The sequence below is a fragment of the Acartia tonsa genome, chromosome 4 (genome assembly GCF_053477335.1).
Source record: "Acartia tonsa isolate MP-2025a chromosome 4, ASM5347733v1, whole genome shotgun sequence".
NCBI classification, from domain to species: Eukaryota; Metazoa; Arthropoda; class Copepoda; order Calanoida; family Acartiidae; genus Acartia; species Acartia tonsa.
The window spans coordinates 14,532,090-14,549,025 of NC_137263.1; the positions used below are offsets into that span (position 1 = coordinate 14,532,090).

General features: G+C 34.4%; 1 protein-coding gene across 1 annotated transcript in view; it reads left to right on the plus strand.

Moving 5' to 3' along the window:
- LOC145316197 (uncharacterized) overlaps window positions 1-16,802 on the plus strand; it is a 21,780-nt gene extending 4,978 nt beyond the window's left edge. The window contains exons 6-14 of the mRNA XM_080156552.1: window positions 4,801-4,903; window positions 5,162-5,306; window positions 6,499-6,748; window positions 6,864-7,016; window positions 11,417-11,933; window positions 14,302-15,147; window positions 15,350-15,467; window positions 15,895-16,030; window positions 16,239-16,802. Coding sequence (XP_080012678.1) covers window positions 4,801-4,903; window positions 5,162-5,306; window positions 6,499-6,748; window positions 6,864-7,016; window positions 11,417-11,933; window positions 14,302-15,147; window positions 15,350-15,467; window positions 15,895-16,030; window positions 16,239-16,786 — 2,816 coding nt within the window. The 3' untranslated portion in view covers window positions 16,787-16,802. The remainder of the gene's footprint in view (window positions 1-4,800; window positions 4,904-5,161; window positions 5,307-6,498; window positions 6,749-6,863; window positions 7,017-11,416; window positions 11,934-14,301; window positions 15,148-15,349; window positions 15,468-15,894; window positions 16,031-16,238) is intronic.
- Window positions 16,803-16,936: the final 134 nt, after the last annotated feature.

Below are 16,936 nucleotides of genomic sequence, written 5' to 3' on the forward strand. Positions count from 1 at the left end.
AAGAAATTGAAAGAAGGATATAAGATTGAAACATATTAAGAATCATAGATAACCTTCCAGTACCTATAAGAAGCTTTACTGTAAAGGAGAATCATTTCGATTCATCGGTTAGCGAAAGGGCTACACACAGACACATGAATAGACATCCTGTTATTTTTGTGAAAGGATAAAAGACTTAAAGCTTTAGTTAGGCATAAAGTAGCTATGTCTCTTAATAAATAGGATTTCTCGTACTATTAAGGTGTTAACATAACAAACTTATGTGTTATCAATAAAGGATTAAACAGTGGGAAGGGAGGGGTGAGTTGATATCTAGTAACCCGAGATTTCATAGTACTAATGTAACACAGAGTTAAGAATTCATAAAGTGCTTCCGTATTATATTACCCATATCTTGAATTAAACATCTAATAAATGAGCAGAGAAAAATTTCATTTTTTTTGTCAAATGTTGGTCAGTTTCTATAACCTATTACCTAATTGGGATGGGATTTCAAGTGATCATCTAGAGAACCCAAGGGCATCATCCGCTTGTATTAAATTGCAATTTTCAAACGCCCACTAGTTGTTATTAGGTTAATTAACATCCAACAGACAACCAACTCTTTAATTGCATTACCTTTGTCTGATAAGGGCTAACTTGTGAATGGTAATAAGTTGCGCCTGTTTATTTCGCTTACCTGACATAGGAGTAGTAGGAACCATTTTTAACGTCTTTGGTTATTACGCGGTGTTGGGCCGAGATTTTATGTAATTTATGTTCTAATTTGTCTAGATAAGATTAACCATAATAAAGATATACAAGATATTCAAATTTAATTTCTTGATTCTTTATCTCTGTCCATGAGTTAAGGGGGGGGGGCGTAATGACATTTATTCGTAATCCGTGAGCAAAATGGTCTAAAAATTTAGCTAGACCCTTCAAACTTGGTATATTAGCCTAGTCCTATAGGTATTACATCTAAATGGCAAAAAAATCCAAAATTTTTTATTTTAAGGTTAGGTTAGGTAAGAAAAACCCTGCGGAAATGGGGTTTTTAGGCTTTTTTTGGTCTATTTTGATTTGGAAACTTACCTTAAATTGTTTTTTCTTAGGGTTTTAACTTAAATACACTGTATCTATTCATATGGACATTATTTAAGATGATTCAGCAAGTCGGGGACCGACCCCAGAGGGCTAGGTGGGTGGCCCGCAGGGGTTAAGTGCATTTTTCCCAATACATATGTTGTGATACATCTAATTATAGGTTTTTTAGGTCAAGGAACTCAAATTTAGAGCTAAAATAAGCATTAGACTAATCTGAAGCTAGCCCCAGCGGGCTAGGTTGGTGGCCCGCAGGGGTTAAGTGCATTTTTTAAATATATATCTTGTTATATATCAAAATATAGGTTTTTTAGGTCAAGAAACTCAAATTCTGAGCGAAAATTAGCATTAGACTAACCTGAAGCTAACCCCCCCGGACTGGGTTGGTTTTCTGCAGGACTTAAGAGCATTTACCTAACCTAACCTAGAAACTTACTTATAATTTTACTTGGATTTTTTTAATAAACTTTGTCTATTAATGAGGACTTTATTTAAGATAATCCAACAAGTCGGGAACCGACCCCAGCGGGCTAGGTTGGTGGCCCGCAGGGGTTAAGTGCATTTTTTCCAATATATATCTTGTAATATATCAAAATATAGGTTTTTTAGGTCAAGAAACTCAAATTCTGAGCGAAAATTAGCATTAGACTAACCTGAAGCTAACTCCCCCGGGCTAGGTTGGTTTTCTGCAGGGCTTAAGAGCATTTACCTAACCTAAACTAGAAACTCCTTAAATTTTTACAGGTTTTTTTCTTGTATAAACTGGGTCTATTAATGAGGACTTTATTTAAAATGATCCAGAAAGTCGAGTACCGACTTATCTGAAGCTAGCCCCAGCGGGCTAGGTGGCTGGCCTGCAGGGGTTTAGTGCATTATTTTCCAAAATACATCTTGTGATATATATCAAAATATAGGTTTTTAAGATCAAGAACTCAAATTCAGAGCTAAAATAAGCATTAGAATAATCTTAAGCTAACCCCAGTGGGCTAGTTGGGTTGCCCACAGGGCTTAAGTGCATTTTACCTAACCTAACCTAGAAACTTACATTTAATATTATTTTTTTAGGTTTTGTTTCTCAAATAAACTGTCCATTCATGAGGATCTTATTTCAGATGATCCAGCAAGTCGAAGACCGACCCCAGCGGGCTAGTTGGGTAGCCCGCAGGGGTTAAATGCATTTTTCAGAAAAAGTATGTGTTATCATACATCAAATTATAGGTTTTTTAGGTCAAGAAACTCAAATTTACAGCTAATAAAAGTATCAGACTAATCTGAAGCTAGCCCCAGCGGGCTAGGTGGGATGCCTGCAAGTCTTAAGTGCATTTTACCTAAGCTAACCTGGAATAAACTGTGTCTATTTATTATTTAAGATGATCAAGCAAGTCAGCGACCGACCCCAGCAGGCTAGGTGGGTGGCCCACCAGGGTTAAGTGCATTTTCAAAAAGTATGTGCTGTCATACATAAAATTAAAGGTTTTTTAGGTCCAGAAATTAAAATTTAGAGCTAATAATAGAATCAGACTAATTTGAAGCTAGCCCCTGCGGGCTAGGTGGGTTGCCTGCAAGGCTTAAATGCATTTTACCAAACCTAACCTAGAATCTTACTTTTTTGAAGGTTATTTAATTGAATAAACTGTTCATGAGAACATTATTTAAGAGGATCCAGCAAGTCGGGGACTGACCCAGGCGGGCTAGGTTTTACATAGATACACAGTGTTTAGTCCTAAAGCCATCATTTAAAAGATTCTTCATACAGGAGGCTGACTCAAGGAGGTCCCCAACTTGCTGGATCATCTAAAATAATGTCCTCATTCATAGACACAGTTCATTCAAGGAAAAAAACAAAAAATAAGTAAGTTTCTAGGTTAGGTTAGGTAAAATGCACTTAAGCCCTGCAGAAGATCTACCTAGCCCACAGGGGTTAGCTTCAGGTAAGTCTTATGCTAATTTTAGCTCTGAATTTGAGTTTCTTGACCTTAAAAACCTATATTTTGATATATAACAAGATGTATATTGGAAAATAATGCACTTAACCCCTACGGGCCACCGCCCTAGCCCGCTGGGGCTAGCTTCAGATTAGTCTTATGCTAATTCTAGCTCTGAATTTGAGTTAACTGACCTAAAAAACTTATAATTAGATGTATCACAGCATATATATTGGGAAAAATGCACTTAACCCCTGCGGGCCACCAACCTAGCCCGCTGGGGTCGGTCCCCGACTTGCTGGATTATCTTAAATAAATTCCTCAATAATAGACAAAGTTTATTCAAGAAAAAATATGTAAAAATATAAGTAAGTTTCTAGGTTAGGTTAGGTAAATGCTCTTAAGCCCTGCAGAAAACCAACCTAGCCCGGGGGGGGTTAGCTTCAGGTTAGTCAAATGCTAATTTTCGTTCAGAATTTGAGTTTCTTGACCTAAAAAACCTATATTTTGATATATTACAAGATATATATTGGAAAAAATGCACTTAACCCCTGCGAGCCACCAACCTAGCCCGCTGGGGTCGGTTCCCGACTTGTTGGATTATCTTAAATAAAGTCCTCATTAATAGACAAAGTTTATTAAAAAAAACCAAGTAAAATTATAAGGAAGTTTCTAGGTTAGGTTAGGTAAATGCTCTTAAGTCCTGCAGAAAACCAACCTAGCCCGGGGGGGTTAGCTTCAGGTTAGTCTAATGCTAATTTTCGCTCAGAATTTGAGTTTCTTGACCTAAAAAACCTATATTTTGATATATAACAAGATATATATTAGAAAAAATGAACTTAACCCCTGCGGGCCACCAACCTAGCCCGCTGGGGCTAGCTTCAGATTAGTCTAATGCTTATTTTAGCTCTATATTTGAGTTCCTTGACCTAAAAAACCTATAATTAGATGTATCACAACATATGTATTGGGAAAAATGCACTTAACCCCTGCGGGCCACCCACCTAGCCCTCTGGGGTCGGTCCCCGACTTGCTGAATCATCTTAAATAATGTCCATATGAATAGATACAGTGTGTTTAAGTTAAAACCCTAAGAAAAAAACAATTTAAGGTAAGTTTCCACATCAAAATAGATCAAAAAAGCCTAAAAACCCCATTTCCGCAGGGTTTTTCTTACCTAACCTAACCTTAAAATAAAAAAATTTGGATTTTTTTGCCATTTAGATGTAATACCTATAGGACTAGGCTTATATACCAATTTTGAAGGGTCTAGCTAAATATTTAGACCATTTTGCTCACGGATTACGAATAAATGTCATTACGCCCCCCCCCCCCCCCCCCTTAAATAAAGTTACCAAGTATTATATATTGTTTATTTGATTTATAAATATAAAAATAGAGTAGCTAAAATATACATAAGTGTGACAGTATGTTCTACACCTAAGTAACTGTCTCGAGATTCCTTCAAGTGTACAATAATGGATATAGAGTACTTGGATATATTAACATGGAACAATTTACGTCAACTAAGGTTGCTAATATGGACCCCATTTCGTCCATGCAGTAGTAGAAGAGGGGATGGGATAAAGGGGGTGGATAGGTGAAATCGTTATTTTAACCAGCTACCAGTTTCACTTTATCTGAAATCTGGTGCAATATCCAAGTAATGATACTTCGATTTGTTTAATTCAACAGATTAAACTAGAATTTAGTTCATTTTTGCTAATTATGTCGTTGTATAATATTTCTTTTGTTGCGCTACTTATGCCTAAGTAGTTATTGTTATTGCTAGGATTATCAGATATTGAGACAGTTATGAAGGAAGATAAGAATGTTATTGAGCACTGGCCAGATATTTGCCAAGAGATTGTTCACTTCTTCCATGCAGTTCACAGGTAAAATAGTTATATGTAGACAGCTTTCCGCGGATATTTAAAAAAAATTTAAGATTAAATCCAGTTTTGTTAGCCCTGAGGGGGCCGAAGGCTGGGTTACAGTACTACAGTATTGTACATCAAATTTTACTACTAACGTAAATAACCTGTGGACTATTTATGGACTATGGTCAGACTTTAGATATTAAGAAGATATAATGATTTTAAAATGTAAGATTAATCATCAAAACACCCTTACAAAGAACACAACAATTTTAGATGGCATAAAAACGACCAACCCCATGACTACAGCCGGCACGGCGTAGAAAACCTGGCTGCAGAGGGAGCTGATGGGAGGGTTGAGCTCACCACCTACACAGAATCATTCTTCAATGTTTGTAAACAGATGGTTCTTGGCCTTCAGGTGATATTTTTATGATTTTAACACAGCTATATAAAGAAAATTAAGCGAAGAATATATCCTGTAATAGAAAAGAAATAAGATTTTTGTCTGATGCTAAAGATCTCATAAACTACTGAACTGATTGGGTAGCTTTTTAGAGAAGCTTCACAAAGGCCTTTGGTTGGTTTTAAGACTTTTAATTTTTAGGTTTAAGTCGTGGGATAGTTTTAGGCTATTTTTCTCCCCTTTCTCTAACCCTTCGAATACAGAGCCGCTATATGATAGGGGCGCATCCGCTAGTCATATATGTATAAAACAGAAATGGCCATTCAAGGCACTTTTTAACAATTTTCGCCGATTTTTTGACAAAAAAAATTTGCAAATTAATATAAAACGGATTTTGTATGTAGAGATAAACTTATTTGTTTTGGTCTTCAATGATTATTCTTTTATGTACCTACCTATATTTTTTGAAATAACAGTAATCTAAAAAAATATACATATCTGAGAGTTTAATAAAACAAATTTGTTTGCATAACCGTGTGTCTTATCTTTATCTTTACACTTAGATTCACTTAATTAATACTTGTGTAACGATAATGGATATATTACTACTTGGATGTTAAATCAGATTTTCATGTTCTTCAATAAAATTAAACTCGCAGTGGTCTAATATAAAAATTCCTCCAGCCACCCCCTTTATCCCATCCACTCCCCTCCTGCTGGTTGAACGAACTGACTAATAAAAAAGTTCCATGTTAGCAAATTTACGACAATTTTTCCCCTGTCATAGTATCCAAGTATTTTTAATCCATTGTAACGATACCTACTTTTATTACTTTATGTAATTTCAGTTTTGTAATTCAATTTACTCTTAATTGAAAACTAGTTTCATCTTTTTTGGGGACGAATGGATTGTTAATATATTTTTTGTTTTGTGACTTTCCTTCAAAGTGCCTATAGATTTACAGACACCCCCTTCCTTATTTTTAAAATAAATCTAAAATAAGCTTGGGGTATTTTTTTTCCATGCGTAACCCCTGCGGGGGTCCTTAACCCAGTACCCAATATAACCTAACCATACCTGACTTGAACTAATAAAAACAACAGAAAAATATAGAAACATTATTTTTAGTTTTTTTCAAAAAAAACGGGGAGAGGGGTCTTGTGCTCAACTAGGAACTTTAAGGGAAACTGCATTTTTATATTTCAGGAGAGACGGGGCAGACTTGATTTATCTGGGACGGGAACTGTACATTTATTGCAAAGTATTGTGTCTCTATTCTCCGATACTCGAGCCACAAGCAGTGTTGACTCGCGGAGATTGTGGTCAGAGCTTGGCATCCGTATCGTGGAGTTGACAGTGTACATAACATCACAGGAGAATCGTGTGCGTGTGCTGCGCTCAGTCTCCAGTTTAGTGGCGCACAAGAAGGTGCCACCTGATGCTTATTTTATTCTAGGCAATTTTTGCATTTTTCTCATATAACTTCTTTATTTGTTTAGTATTAAATCATTTTAACACATACATTTTTTTATTTAAACTGAAGTAAATGCAAATGTTATTATGATAATTAGTGAGTTACTTGCCAGTGAACTGTGTATTTAGTCCCGTGTGTCGTGCCTACCTCACAATGTTGGAGAGAACTGCGGAAAATCTGACAGACCAGTGGCTCCAGGAGGAGGATGGAGACACTTCAATTAATTCCAATCAAAATGTTAAAATTAAAGGTAATTTTTTTACGCGCAAAGCGTATTCTCTAACACTAAGATCCCTAACTTCGTATGTCTGTCTGTATGTATGTAACGCATGATTACTGTTATAAATTACTCTCTTGGTCATAGACCAAACAATTTATTGATATTCAATATTAATTTACTGGTAATATCCTCTTAGAAATTTGTTTTTCAATTTTGAAAATATAAGTACCCTACCCCCCCCCCCCCCCCTGGACAACGAACAACTCTTGCCCCCTTGCCTGCCTAGCCGCAGCGCTCGGCTCCCTAGCCTATAGTTGTTCGTTGTCGGGGGGGGGGGGGGGGGGGCACAGTGGGTTTTTTGGCTGTTTTGGGGATTTTTTAACTTTATGAGTCACAAATACCAACAAAAGCCTATTTTATCTAAAAATAAAGTTAAATTCTTTCATATACAGGTTATAGCTTATGTAATATAACATATTATATACATATTATTGTGATTTTATATAAGAAAAATGTCCCTAGAACTACTCTACTCATATGGTTAAAAGTTCGAAATTTCTGATATTATTCATATTAAAAAAAATTATTTTAACATCGACTGAGACCTCAATTAAAACTTTTGGAGAGTTTTTAAGGTGTATATGATTAATATACATAATATATTATTCTAAGTTATCAATAAATAGTATACAGGGCTCGGCAGCTGCGCATCAGCTGTGACTAAGCCGTAAATTTAAACCCATTTTGATGCTTTAAAAGATTTTTGATAAGAGGGATTGTTATACTTGGGTCAGGTTCAAACTTTCAGTTGATATTTAAAATTGTAAATGGTTTTCCTGAGGTATACAGGCTGCCGAGCCCTGCAAACATACACCATACAAAATAGGATAAAAATGTGATGTTCTTCAAGATTTTATATGCATTCTCAATTCGATACTGATTTTAAGTAAAAATATTCTTCACCAATCGGTTCAGTATTCACTGAGATCTTAATCTTTGGACAAAAAAAATCTTACTACTTTATATTATAGGATATCTAAGAGTTTTTTTTAATGTATCGTGGTATTGCTTATACAAAAAATTTTTTTAACTTCCTTGTTGATCGTTTTCTTTTAACTATCTGCTATTACTTATCAAATATGACTTTTTAAACATTAAAAAAAATATAACATATGATATCAGTCCGTAACGCTATGGGGGAAATGTAATTTTTACAGCTAAAATATATGTGCATCTAATCTATACATTATCTTGTCCGTTTATCTGTCATGCTTCAAAAGAGTTTTTGCTTATTATCTCTCTCTTTTTATGTTAAACAACTGCTCTATAACTCAATTTGCCTTTTTTGTTTATGTCAAGTTTTTTGGTGCTTTATTACTTATGGATGTTGTCATCCTTATTATATTGTAAAATCTTTTTTAAAAGTGAAGCTTTTCTATAATTAGTGTCCGTCCGTACGTCTGTCAATCTGTTTGGAACGGATCACTTTTTTTCGTTAATATAGGCATGTTAGAATTGTCTTATCAAACTTTACTTATCATACTTTGCATGGTGATTCCTGTAGTAGTTACGTACGATTTAGAATGTGTAGCAACTCTATAATCATAGCCAGAATGTCCACTTTTAACATGGCAATTTATCCTGTAATTATTAAGTTTTTCAACAAATTTACTTACATTTCTGTTCAACTTTTATACATTTATGCTCTGATTATTTATGACAATCTATAAGTGGTAATGTTCGTTTTTCCCACCGTCTCAGAGCTTCGCTTTAATGGATGTTGTCATCCTTATTATTTTCAAATTTTAATAGTTGGATGGAATATTTTAGTAATACAGTAAATGAAAGTGGATTTAGGGACTACTATAAATTTAGAAACCAAGGCCATTGAAAGGAAAGAACAATATAAATTAAGTATTTCAAACAAAGTTAAAGGACAGACAGAAAAAATAGTGGCTTAGAAATCAAATTTAATTTAAATGTTTCAGAAATACAGAAAGGAAGACATACGCACATTTATAAAAATTGAGCAGCTTTGTTACTAAAACTATTTCATAATAATCATTGTATATATGTTTTCAGTATATCCCATAATATAAAGTACTAAGCTTTTTTTGTGTGTAGCGAAGAATCTCACTCACCACTGAACCGATATGGTTCTTTAGAGGGAAGCTTCTTATAGGATGGTTTTAGGCTATTTCATTTTTATAAATAAGCCTGGGTATTGTTTTAAGCTATTTTTCTGCCCTTCTATATCCCTTTGAATACCCTAGATGCTAGGGGCGCATTACCATCAATGAGGTAAATCTTTCCCCCCCCCCCCCCACCCAAAAAAAAAAGCTGTCTAGGATTTCTATAATTAGGGTCAGTCCGTACGTCCGTGCGTCCGTAACGTTAGCTTTTTCGTTAACTTAGGCATGTTAGAATTGTTCTATTGATTCCTGTATTAGTTCTGTACGATTTGGAAAGCGTATCAACCCTATAATCATTACCAGAATGTCAATACGTTTATGTTGATTTTTAACTTATATTATAAGTACAATATTATAAGCGAAGCATCTCTATAATCAATTCCTAACAATGTCCGTTTACCCTTAAACAGTATTTTATATTTAAGAACTTTTGCAACAAATTTAGGCAAAATTTTGACAAGACTTATTTATATATATTTTACATATTCACGCTGTTTGTCTGTCACCCCGTTTCAGAGCTTTGCTTTTATGAATTTTGTCATCCTTGTTCATATATAAATCAACTGGTTGTCAGACCATTACCGATAGACTAAGGAATTAGTAAATTATAATCTGGATGCTTCTTAGTATGGTAATAAAGTCTTTTAAATAGCAGCCGAGAAATTCACGTTTTCCCTAATAATGTTTCTAACGGATAGATGTACCGACAGACGGACGTATCATTTACAGAATAGCTTTGCTATTAAAAACGGAAAGGTAACCTTTAAAGATTAAATATGTGTCTTATTAAATTATATCAATTTTTAGTAGTTTGACTTCATAATGGTATTTAATTTATATTAATACAACTTCACAGTATCTATTTTCTAAGCTGGATTTCTCATTTGGGGCTACGAGGTGCCAAGAGATATGAACTAATCTTGAATTATGAATACTTGAATTTAATCAGGGCCTAAATAACTTTTGGCACCTCGTAGCCCCAAGTGAGAAAAACCTTTAAACGTAAAAAATACATGTTATTTTAAGATGCAATATTAGGTGTTCTTGGATTTAAATTACAGATTTATGACAACTTTTCTTATTTTTCTTTGCATTTTAAAGTAGAAACATCTGTATATATCAATGAAATATTGTTACATATCATTTAATCAGATTTTTACACCAATTTATTCTAGGAAAAAGTAGGAAAAGCAATGTATGATGATTTTAATGAAAAAATTAACTTTTTAAAAATATTTCTTTGACCACGTTCAGCAAAACGGCTGTATTTTGCCTAATTTTGTAGTATATAAAAAAATCTGTTGCTTGCAACTTTTGAATGGTAATACTAGCCCCTGGGACATTTAACTCAAAATTAAGGAAATTTAAAAAATGACCAAAAATCCCACTGTGGGGGGGGGGGGGGAAGGGTACTCAAATTTTCAAAATTGAAAAAAAAAATTCTATGAGGAGAATGCCAATTTAAGTCAGCTTAAAATTAATTTTCACTATATATTTGTTTTTCAATGTTAAGGTTTAAAACTTTGCAAAACCCAATAAGTCTTTGAGTAAAAATATTTTTTTATGAACCAAAATTTATAATCTCAAAACGTTTTAAGCCATATATTTTCCTTATAAATAGATTATTTTATAATTGCAATTTAAAGTACGATTTCATCATTGTAGGATTTTGGTCAAAAGTTTGCGGTTAACTTTTCCTTGAATTAATTCATTGTCATATTTCACCATTCTTATCTTCTGCATATTTACATACTAATATGTGTATTATGTATGTTATTATACATACATGAAAATGATTATTTTTTCAGATATCTTAGTTCATATTTCCCCCCCCTATTTTTTTTATCGTTTTAAAAAACATTCTGTATTGTATATTCTTCATGGGATCCCCTGATAAGGTGGGGGAAAAATAAAAAAATTAGTAGGGTGGGGGGGGGGGGGGGGATGAAAAAATATAATGTACTGAAAACATCTCCTGGTGCTACCTATTATCCAATAAAATTTTGAAAATCGGACCAAAAACACCAAAGATATGAGAAATATTTGAAATATCAGCAAAACGCTACTTGTACTCTCATTTACAGACACAAAAGTCCCTTAGAATGATGGGGGAAAAAAAATTAACTAGGGGGAGGGTTGGGAATGAAATATTTTTTGCAGTATGGGAAAAAATGAATCTTGTGCAGATTATACACCAATGAAAACTTTAAATTATCCTAAAACAAAATAATAATTTAGATACAAAATCTGGATTTGGTCCTTACCTTCGAGTGTTGATGTGCAAGAATAGATCCGCCTGCGAGCTGGTAATATCTCACCTGGAGTCTGTCTTGTGCTCCCTCAGGTCTGAGATGCGGCTTCAGCTGGCCACCGAGGTTATTCTACCCTATCTCAAGGCAAGACTGGTCGAAGACGACATTGATGACGCACAAAATAAAAATTGCAATGATAGTACTGCCTCTAAGGATGCAAAATGCCAAGGCAAAAGTAACTGCAGTGTTCTTGCAAGTGTTTTGGACTTATTATGCACACTTGTAAACGAACAGCCCACGGCTATGGTCCTTATTAGAGAGCAGCCAGTCTGGGCTATGGTTAAAAAGTACGGTTCTAGAGCTGGAGAGTTAAGTCATGTTTGCCAGCAGATTATAAAAACTCTAGTTCTCAACTCGCACAAGTTTAAGAAGATTCGGTTGAGCGAAGCTGAGGCCATGGCGCTGCAGGATGATGAGAATGATCGTATCAATTTTGATGAGAGGTAAATATTATGATATACAGTATACGTTACGAAAAATGACCGGTCTTTAAAATGATCTAGCCCCCCCTGTAATGAAGTTGTAACCCTATTTTTTGTACGTGTGATCTTTATATACATGTATAATGGTGTTTGTTGCGGTAAATTAGATCAAAGAACGTTTTCCGACATTCAGCAGTGTACTGGCAACCAAATACAGAGGGTACAGGTGGGCCAGTATTGTGGTCAAAAATAGTCCAAGGTGGGTGATAGCAAATTCGGACAGCACCCATTTTATGATATCTTCTGCAACATTTACTCGTTTCATGGTGAAAAGGTAAAAAGATTTACCTAAAAAAGATAAATCTAATTAATAAAGATTAAATAACTATTATAGCCTTATTTACAACAACATAGCTAAACTTATTTAAAGAACATTACAATTGAATTATAAGTTACAATTGACTAGATAATTTAAAGTAAACTATTACAAAAATTTAAGTTAAAATAGACCAAGCTACATTCACTAAGTTCAATAGTTCAAATTTGGTTGATATTAAATCTTACTTCAGATATCAGGGTTTGTAAGCTTTCTTCTAATTGTATAACTAGGCTCGTAGAGGGATGACCAGCATCAGAAGGACAAAGAGAGGGGAGCTTCATGCAGACAAGTGGATGACTAAGACTGTCAAAGAATTAAAATGTCTGCAGTCAGGGGTCTCTCAACGGATCATCAGAAAATCTTCAGCCTGGTAAAATGTTGATTTAAGAATCAGGTTCATAGGATGATGGTGATTAAAAAGAAAAGCTTTTAGAACAATTGGAAGCAATAAATGTACCTAATCTATCTCTTGACTTTAAAAAGAATCCTAGGTAATAATTAAAAGTATTACCTTGAGTTATCACAATATAACAAATATAGAGTAGCATTTGGTCTGGAAAATTATCACTTATAACATGGATAAGAAAATAAAAATATTTAAAAATTCAAATAAATTCAATAGAATTATTTTAATTTAAATTAAAAGAAGAACTGAATTATTTTAACAATATTTCACAATTAGAACCTTTCAGCTCTAAGAACTAATTGATACTAAATTATAATAAGAAATTGAATGAATTACAATTAGTAAACAATGTACTGTCATTACACATGTATGACTAGCACATGGAAATGGTTTGGTGCGGCAAAAAGTATAAAATGTTATGTGGCATTTAGTCCCATCTGGGATAAGGAATGGACTTAATTTCCCAGACATTTTTTCCGCAGAAATTTTGGGGAAATTTTGTCCGAAAATGAAAATGTTTTGATAAAATTTCTCTTTTAAGTACAAAAAGTCTCTTTTTAGGGAAAAAAGATACAAAACAATTTTTGAAATTATAGAGAATTAACAATTAACATAATACAATGGAGAGCATGAATTATACTAATTTTCTCAGGATCTAATATCCAATAGAGTCAAGTGAGTAAACAGTGCAGCAAGATAACACATTCTGCTTAAATGGTCATAAAAAAGGGGATTGATACTTTCAGCGTCATTACGACTACAACAAGCAGGCTATAAAAGAAGAAATTCAAAATGAAAAAATTCATACCCTTATTTTTTAAAGTAAATTTTACTTAATCCGAAAAATCACATAGTAAAATTGAAATAAGCATAGGGGTTGTGTCGAGTTTTATCTTCAGCATAAAAGTCTGCTTCCATAGACCCCCTACCCGACTACCTAACTCTCATACATGTCATTTGAGCCCAAAAAGTATGTATCAAGACCTCAAAATCTATGATTTTTTGGCTTAACCAAAATTCAATTAAAATACATTAGGGTCGGAATTTTTTCATTTTGAATATTTTCTTTCATAGCCTGCTGAATGTCGGAAAATGTTCTTTGATCTAATTTACCGCAACAAACACCATTATACATGTATATAAAGATCACACAAACAAAAAATAGGGTTACAACTTCATTACAGGGGGGGGGGGGCAGACCTTTTTAAAAACCGGTAATTTTTCGTAACGTATACTGTATTTACTACATAACTTTTTTGTGGAGATGGAAACATTTTTGTACCTATCCTTTTAACCACCTGAATTTGCTGTCCTACTGGAGGATAAAAGTGTTTTGTCTAAGAATATCCTATATAAAGTAGAAAGGTTTTTTATCTGAACTAATAGGTTTCCTCTATCTTAGGTAAGCTCCACAATCACATAGGTCCTATGATGGTTTTAGGCATTTTTTCAAATTTGAGTCTAGGAATGTTTTCAAGCTATTTTTCTAGCCCTTTCTGTCTCTTCGAATACAGAGTCCCAGTATCTAGGGGCGTAACCGCTAGTAATAAACTAATTAAAACGTCTAAAATTTAAGTATTGAATAACAATTTTCTTCTCTTTAGAGATCGCAAAGCTCAATATTGGCTGTTTAAACAGCTGTACCACGTGTTGGTCCAGTCCAGCAACAGTGTTCTTACCTCTGCTGGTACCTGGCCACCCACTGTTGACCACATGACAAGTGCCTGGCAGATAACTCTGGACCTGGTCAGGAAAGTGCCCGACTTCTTTTTGTTTGCTCTTGAGAGAGGCATCACTGATATCAACACACGGTTAATGGATAATTTGCTGAACCGTTGCATCAATCAAAGTTTGGAGAAGGATGACAAAGATTATGCCAGCCTGCTAAGTGCCCTTATTAATTTTCAAGTGTATGCCCTTGTTATTTCCGACCAGATACATCAGGATGTACTTCACACCAACATAAACCAAATCCGCGAAAATTTGATTGGCAAGGTGTTTGGTATGTTACGCGGCATTCTTGTGCAAAGCAATGTTAACCATTGCAGGATTGTGTTGGCTGGATTGCTGGACAGCAGCTTTGTCACAGAATATTCTCGGCATGATTGTGAATCTCCAGAAGGACCGTGTTCTACGGAATATGAAGAGAGTGGTTACGAGGCTGATGAGAGTGAGGATAGTGATACACATACAACAACAAACAAAACTGACTCGGCCTACAAAGTGACGTTCAAGGAGAGTTTTCATTTTTTCATTGACTGTCTCCTTGACTTGTGTGGTCGGGCGGGTCAGGTGGACAAGTATGATCTCTTGTACACACTAGAGTATTTGATGTATAAGGTTGTTCATAACTGTGCTGTGTGTCCGGACAATGTCACACTTTTCAACGAGGAAAATGGCCTTACAAGATTATTTGCAGAGCTCCATAATCTTCTAGAGTTGGATTTCAAGTAAGTTAATTTCATTTTGAAAAAATAATCATTTCATAAAGTGCTAATTTTAATGGATTTTAAATAAGTGATCAATTTTTTACAAGAAAATCATTCTTTCCACAGTTGTTCGATGTTTGATTTATATGTATTTTACTTGTAATACTTTTTGTCTCAAGTGTTCTTGATTTTATTTTAACAAAGTACAAAGTTATGTTTTTAGTTTAAAGAATTTGTGTGAGATGTTGATATCTTTGGTTGGACAGGTTGCCAGAGTTCAAGTCCTACCCTCAACTATTCATCAAATTTTCATGCTTGTCAGTAGAAACAATCAATTACAGGTTTTTTTTCACAACAGTTATTATGTGCTCCAGTATTTTTTTAAATGTACCTATGTGACTAATATTTTTGAAGATCCCCTTAGTACATTTAGAAAATTAGAGGGGACTTTGGGCTGTTTATTACATTAGTCCCCATAGTTTTATAATAACGTTTTTATGCTTTGGCTTATCAACTTTGGGGGCTTTTATTGAATTTTGATAGGTTGGTTCACTATGTTGGATGTCCAAACGTTTCAACCACTAATTGTTATCCACAGAAGTGGTAATTTTGTGCATCATCATTAAGGATCTACATCAAACTAACGGCCTTTGCCTTATCCCTTTAGATCCAAGATTTCTTTAATCTTATTTTGCTTAAACCTATCTCCTACAAATGTAATTATAGTAAACACAAACTATTTTATATCAATAGTTAATAATTTTTCAGGAAAGCGTTTTGGTCCGGGTTAGTAGTTTGTTGGCAGAACTGAGTAAAATGAAAGAGAAATATACAGGAGTCGTTGTTATGCCCCAAGAAAATAGAATGATAGCTCTGTCCGCTAGTAGCTCTGATTCTGGACTAGGTAAACATTGAATAAAATGCATACAACTATAAGTTTTTTTTTATTAATTTCAGTAAGATATCCTTTTCTCTGATCCCACCCTCAAGCTTATTTTCCATGTGGCCTATACATATTAAGTAAACTTCTTTGTTGATATAAAGATGTTTTTCGACAAAAAAAATTACAATATAAATATCTATTAGAGTTTGACTTTTGTATTTCTATTTAGAATCAACACATTCCAGTGCTGTAGCCTCCCCGGTGCCTATCTGTGAAAACCCTTTCCCCCGGGCACACAAGTTCAGCGAAGATCTTGGCAACGACTATGCTGTTGTGCTGCGCATAAAGCTTGCCCCCGCTGTTAAGCACGACACCTGGCTGACCTTGCTGACAATTGAGTCCAACAGCCAAACAGTTGGACTCCACATTAATGTCAAACGCGGGCTGAAGCTGACACTAGCCAACAGTTCGGAAACAATTGCTGCGGCGGAAACCACTTTCAAATCCATGTTATTTCCCGACCAGTGGATTCATCTAGCATTCAATCTGGGAACTATCACAGAGGGGAAAAGGGAAACCAAGACTTTAACAGCTTATGTGAATTGTCACAAGGTTTGGGGAGTGGGTCTGTCTGTGGACAAACCACAGACTAAAGTAAAGAAGAAGGAGACAGTTGTGACAGTTGGACCAATAGATCCTGTCTTTGATCTTGTACACTCAAGTTTAATTTACAGCGATATCCACATCATGCAAAATTGCATACTTTCTCAGGAATGAATGTCACTTTATAACTAAGAAATTAAACTTTTAGATTGCCTACCATTGTAAAATAAAAGATAGGTATCATAGTTAAAAAAAGATTTTGTAAAGATTAAGATTAACATGTTTCTTTTTAATTTCTGGCATAATTTGTCTTAAGTTACATTT